The 6723-nt window shown below is 40.2% G+C and overlaps 1 protein-coding gene across 9 annotated transcripts in view; it reads right to left on the minus strand.

The window, feature by feature from the left end:
• The window catches only part of UBR5 (ubiquitin protein ligase E3 component n-recognin 5), a 175212-nt gene that overhangs the window by 31874 nt on the left and 136615 nt on the right, over nt 1-6723 (minus strand). For all 9 annotated transcript variants that reach the window (XM_019528036.1, XM_019528038.1, XM_019528037.1 and 6 more), the window contains 7 exons: nt 5925-6193; nt 3873-4084; nt 3224-3454; nt 2159-2232; nt 1664-1836; nt 1453-1566; nt 549-769 (listed from right to left, as the gene is read on the minus strand). In XM_019528036.1, coding sequence (XP_019383581.1) covers nt 549-769; nt 1453-1566; nt 1664-1836; nt 2159-2232; nt 3224-3454; nt 3873-4084; nt 5925-6193 — 1294 coding nt within the window. The remainder of the gene's footprint in view (nt 1-548; nt 770-1452; nt 1567-1663; nt 1837-2158; nt 2233-3223; nt 3455-3872; nt 4085-5924; nt 6194-6723) is intronic.

Below are 6723 nucleotides of genomic sequence, written 5' to 3' on the forward strand. Positions count from 1 at the left end.
GGGGGGGGGGGGGGGGGGGGGGTATGGAGAGAAAGCAGACCCTCCCGGCCCAATGCCCCACATTGCAGGCGCTCACAGCCTGCCCAGGGCTGCCTGTGCCTGCTCCAGACAGCCCTGCACAGGCTGAGCGCCTGCAGCGCGGGGTGCCAGCCATGGGGTGGGTGATGGGCCACTTTTCTCCGTGCAGGGAAGGAGCCCAGGGAAAAGCTGAGTGCGGGGGGGAATAGTGTCATTTTTGACAGGAACCAAGAGCAGAGAAATATTAAATTTTCCAAATTTTTTTAGGGGCCCTGCGGGCCAGATAGAATGGCCTTGTGGGCCGCATTTTGCCCACCCCTGATCCAGTCCCATCTCAATACCACTCAATTTAACTGTCTGTACTATTAGACAACCAGCCAACTTTGAAACTGGCATAAGTCAGAAACTGCACATCTTCCATTCTCTATTTCCAGAAGTTTCTTACTAAAAGACCTGAAATGCCAAGAAAGAGTCGTATGCTAAGTTAACAGTATTTTATAGGCTAATATCTTTTTACACTTTTCAAGTACCTGAAAGAAGTAAGAGGTGGCCCCTCACTTTCTGTCAGGCCTATCTCTGCCAACAAGCTGCTCTTCAACTGTGCTGCAAGATCATGAGCTGAAGGCCCTGGTTTTGACGTTTCAGATTCTTCTGTTGGCACATTCTGTTCTTCCCCTTCCTTCTTTTGCCGATTTTGCATGCTCATGACATTTTTTAAATTGGCCGCATATGACATTTTGGTTGGAAGAACCTAAACAAGTAGACACATTTAATTACATTTTAAAAGCTGACCATAATGTTTTTCATATTAGACACGTCTGAGGGGAGGTGATTTTAAAAGTGTGAACCCCATTGTGTTTCAACAGACAGAAGTAAATTTATCAAAAAGTACACAATATAGAACTTTAGAAAGGCTGTCTGATACAATTTTCCTGTTGCGTTTTTGGTTTGCTTTAAAATAAATTAGTAAACTTGGTTTGTCCACAGACCACAAGCAGAGAATATGCAAATCAGAGTTGAAAAACTTTTCTAAACGGATTCAGCTGATCCAAATAGGACAGTGGACATGGGTATATTTTGCTCTCCCTCTCTCTCTCCAAGTAATCCTAATTTACTGCTGCATCCACATTAATCTGCCGCTCCTCTTGTAGCCTTGGGGATACTATCTCCAAGTACACATTTGATTATTAAATCATCTATTAAAAACGCATATTTTACAGCAATGAAAAAATGTATGTTCAATATATTTTGTTGTTTTTAAACAATCTTTTTTTTTCCAGGCTCTTTTAGGATCCACTGTTCATTTTCAAAACCTGGTCTTTCATGGTTCTCCTGGGAAAAAGCATTTTCAGCAAGCACTACATTTTTCAGACTGACTTATTAACTTCAGTAAAGCTTCATGCTTGAAGAACAATAACATTCTTATAATCATACCTCAAGGCAGTTTCTGTCTACGGTCACTTCCATTAAGCATTTCCCACTGTTGGCAGAGGATGAATACAGACCCTGACTTGGACGACCAAAAAGATCCTCTTTTCGTGCGTTTGGCTGAAATTTAATAAAAACGTTCTGGGTAAATAATACACTTCAGTTTAAAAAAACCCCAAACTACAAATGTCCTTCAGCAAACAGTCTCTGATGTCACCTGTAGAAGATGTGGTTGATCTGCCAGAGGGATAGCTTCTGCCAAAGGAACTTCAAATGGATTGGGTGGGATACAACCAAGGAATGTCATGGAGTCCGACCGTCGGAAGAATGGATGGTTTTGGCCAGTCTCTGCTGGAAGGGAGTCATCATCCTTATCATTAAGTGTTGCACCTAAATAGAAGAAATGCTTTTATCTTTTTAAAAATCTCAGAAAACTTAACAGAATTAGTACCCATGACCAAGAGACATGACCAAAAAAGTGGACATGGTAAGTAGATGGAGGGGGAAGGATAAGAAAGTAGAAGAAACGTAGATGTAGTCAAGTGACAGTTTAAATAGCAGTCAATTTACTCCAAAGTTATGCCCCTGCTCCCAATGTATATAGCATACAGGTGTCAAAATCAGGAGAAAAAAAATATAAAATCAAAGCCGTACTTAAAGGGGAAAAAACAGAGTAGTATATCTCGCTGTATTACTGTTGCTGTACACTAACTTTGATTGGTGTCATCATCATTTTCATGTTCTGAATCTTCATTATCGAGACCCAGTTCCAAGAGCTCCCGAGTCCTTTAAGAAAACAATCAGTGAGTTGTCTTGAAAGAAAATCATTTGGAAAATAAAAATACTGATACCAACACTGTAAAAGCAATAGTGTGGATTAGTAAAGCTAATTCACTTACCTGCACGTATAAATTCTCTGAAGTTACAATACATGGTCACCTTACCTGTCCCCCCAGTATGTTGCACTGGAAAATGACTTTACAAAATTTGAAGATATTTCTAAACTATTCACTCCCTCCATTTCACTAAAACATCTATTTCAGTTTACCTAAAGTGATAACTTCAGTAGTGACTATTTTAAATACCCTGATCTCAACATTTCTAACTAATATTAGCACTTTATTTGAAAATAAAACTGACCAGCTTTTACAAAAAAAAAGCTATACAAGCATCTGGGTGGCAGGGAGTTTAAGATTAATGACAATTCTTGCCACTAATAATTAGTTATAGTTTTGGATCTAAAGTATATTCTTGCAAATCTCTATGCAAATCTCTATATTCTATGCTGCTCTGCTCTGCTTTATGTTATGTGTAGGAAGCCACAAGTACTGACACTAAACAGCACTAAATCCTATATAAATTATGTTGCAAGGTCCTATCTATTGTTATAAGCCATTCATAATGTTCAGATGATTTGCCAAATTGCTTTAATTGTGCTTAATTACACAGAATAATGAAAAATCCTACAGATAAGGAAAGTATCATTTTAGTCAAATATGAGGAGTTGATTACATGTCTTGGCTGATAAGCTTCCAGGACAGCTTTATGGAGGATGTTATAAGGATACCCATAGCTGTACATTACTCAAGTGACTATAAATACATCTTACTATGGACAGTACACCCAGCTATGGACAAGATGCAGTGGTTGGCATAGCTGTTGATAAATATTTCTACCAGAGCAGAACAAATGATTGAAATCTGCGAGACTGACTAAAATCCAGTGGTTATGCTTTTTTTACAGGGTTTTTTTGTGGTTATACATTCAGTTTTGATACCTTTTCCGTTCCAGCTGGGGAGTGTCCAATGTTGTCTGTTGGTTCATTGCTTTAATCCAATAAATAAGGGCCTGAAAAACATATGCTACATGCTTCAGGGAGCAGACATCCAGAACTGGAAGAACATCCGAGTGCTCATCGTTGTGAGAACGCATTAAAGAAAGGGCATAGTTTAAGAAATCTCCACGTGCTGACATCATTCCTTGACGGGCACTGAGCAAGGTAGCACGTCTATTGAAAACAAACAAACAAACAAACAAACAACACTGATCTATAAATAGTGCTTAGATATTACAGTGCCAAATGCCTTAAAATACTATGGTTAGACATATAAAATATGATTGCAAAACATTCAATCTGTATTGCAAGATACTGTGATGATCACAGCATTGAACAATGAAATATAAAAATGAAAACATACCATTTTAAAACATTTCAATTTAAGATAACTACAGATAAACAGAATGACTTCTCCTGTCCAAACAAGAATTTCAGGCTCAAAGATCAGTCCAGTTAAGAACTAGATAAGAGCATTTCCTAAGATGTAAATGTGAAATCTCCTATGCCCAGGTTCCCACAATGTCATAGTAAATCAAGATTCCAGTTCCAAAATGAATAGTGTATAAGTAAACATGAACAGATTTCACACCTTCTTCCCTCAAGTGTCCTTAAACTAGCTTCCTCACGTGCTGTCATCCTCTCCCTCCGGGTTGAGTTCTGGGAAGCGTGGAGGGGATGGTTTGGATGCCCAGGGTCTCCAGCTGATGCCAGTGCAGAACCATAACGCAGCTGAGCTTCAGTGGAGTCCATGATGCTAACCATCCAATTCCAGGTGGGAATAAGCTTTTCTTCCACATAATTCTGAGGAAGCATGAGATCTATTAAGTTATTGATACCACAACAAATACTGAACACAAAGGCAGAGTAATGTAAGTATGAGATTCTGTTAATAAGTATTTATAGCTTATTCTGATTTAAGTCACTGCTACCTACCAGGAATCCATGTCTACATAATGCATCTTAAGAGTAGATTACAAACATCCCAACACTGATACAACTCCACTGTTTGCTGCCTCCCATCTACATGCCTACTCTGAAGAAGCTTGTAGCTTCCACAAATGATCAACCTACAGCCAAGTTTTATCTGGCTCATACCAGAGGGGTCTTTGGCGGTACTGGGTGGCAGGAGGTTTAGGCAGCAGGGGGATTCAGCTGTGGAGAGATTCATCTGTGCCACAGCCAGGCAGGAGAGGGCTTTGACTGCACTTCTACCAAGTGGAATAGAAAAGCAACAGTGGCATCCAGGTCTTGAGCTGCCAAAAGATGCTATCAGTTGCAGGGCTTTTGTGACAGTTAAAATACTAGTTCTGAAGCTGCAGCTACAGATTGAGCAATGCTTACGAGTCAACTTTGGCCCTACTCCCTACAGCCAGTACTCAATTACTGGAGTCCACATGGTAGCAGGTAAAATTCTGGAAAAATAATGTGAGACTCTCACATACCTCATGCCGGTATCTCTTTCCCCTAGTCTCCCTCTACTTTTGATTCCTTGGTCTGCCTTCAGCTCCCCTTACTCATTATTCCTGCTATCCCTTGCAGTTTCATTGTTCTACTAGCTGTCTTTTAATTTCTTTGTCCTGATCACATAGAGTACTTCTGGAAAAAGCCCCAGGACCATACACTACACACTGGTCTTCAACTGATCCTCTATCTTGCTTTAAAAAGTTCTTATCCTTCTCTATTCAATTCTTGCTCCCCTACTCCAAGCTGTTTCTACTTTTAACTTGCTATTTAAACCTTCCTCCCTCTGCTTCCCCCTTAACAATTCCCAGGACAAAGCTAACTGTTTATGGGATGAACTCGCCTTTTAACCCATCAGTTTTGGGTTTTTTTTTTAACCTTTCACCTTAAGCTCAGAGGTTGAAGGCCTCTTTTCTATAATTTCTAAGCTCCTGAACTACTCTTTGACTGAAACCTTCCATCCAACTTCCCCCACATCTTCAAGCTTTCAGACTTCAATCTTAATCTTATATCAAGTTCAAACTGTTAATTTCTGTTCATTGCAAAATGTTCCAGCTGTTCATTTCAAAATTACTATTCCCAATTCCTATACTTCTGAAGCCCTCTCCCTGAAAGCCATAAGAGTTTTTCCCATGCATTTGCTCAATTCTTCCTTCACGCTAATCATAACTTCTGAACGGCCTGTTCTTGCCATGACTTAACTGTCAGCCACTTGCTCTTCCAAACCTTTTTAGAAAGGCACAAGCATACATTAAAAAAGCCTGATGTTACAGGGGTAATTCAGACACCAGAGTACTGAACATGCATCATGGATAGTCGTACTGCTGAAGATAAGATGAGTCTGCCACAGTTTTGTTGTACAATTTTATCCCTTTTTTAAAAAGGGGTTAAAATTCCCTTATATTGAAAAGGAAAGCTGAGGGCATAATTCATTAGTATTTAATACACCCAATACTAAACAGAAGCAGCTGTAAAAATATTAACAGCAATATACATTAAGTGAAAATCTGGCCTAAAATGCTTTTAGCAGAGTCTACTCCTATGAAATATGGAGAATTCCTTGCAAACATATTTAAGGAGTAATAGGTAGACTGCAAATACAAGATTTTTTTTTTTAAACACAGACCATTTTCATATTAAAACCAGTATTCATGTATAAAATATTCTATCTGCACCATACCTGCAAGTTCACTGCATCCTGGTAAGTCAGTTTCACTGCAGCTGGAATCTGGGAGTATACAAGATGATTGTATTTGGGGATCAGCCCCATCAAATCAGAGATTTGTCGGATTACAATGCTGTATGCCCTTGCTAAACTGCTTGCAGAAGTTAAATAGCTGCTTGCATTGCTAGCTTCAAGAGCTGCAGCTGCTGCTGCAGCACTTGTACTGATGGTACCACTCCGACGTAAGTTTGATGGATCAATATAAATCAAACCTGCTGAACTTGCTAAAGAAAGAGAGAAAGAGAAAACATACAATTATTGATTTTTACCAACTTTGCCAATTCTTTTGTTTGACAGCAGGAAAGTTACTCTAGACAGTACATTTTAACACTACTTTCTTCTTATAGTTTCATAGGTGGTAGAGTCAGAAGGGACCTGAGCAGATCATCAAGTCCAACCCCCTGCCATGGGCAGGAAAGATGGCTAGGTGATTATCTAGCCTCCTTCTGAAGACCCCCAGGGTAGTTGTTCTAGATCCTAGTCGCCCTGACTGTGAAGTAGAGCCTCCTGATAGCTAGCCTGAATCTACTCTGTCAACTTATGGCCATTATTCCCTGTTACTCCCAATAGTGCTTGGGGGAACAGGGACTCTCCCGTTGCCTGCTGGTCTCCCTTGGCCAGTTTACAGATGGCCAGCAGATCCCCTCTCAGCCTTCTCTTGTGGAGGCTGAACAGGTTCAGGTCTTGTAGCCACTCCCCGTAGGGCCTGCCCTGCCCTGATCATGCGAGTGGTCTTCCTCTGGACCCTCTCCAT

The sequence above is a fragment of the Gavialis gangeticus genome, unplaced genomic scaffold (assembly GCF_001723915.1).
Source record: "Gavialis gangeticus isolate Ggan-Ray unplaced genomic scaffold, GavGan_comp1, whole genome shotgun sequence".
NCBI classification, from domain to species: domain Eukaryota; kingdom Metazoa; phylum Chordata; order Crocodylia; family Gavialidae; genus Gavialis; species Gavialis gangeticus.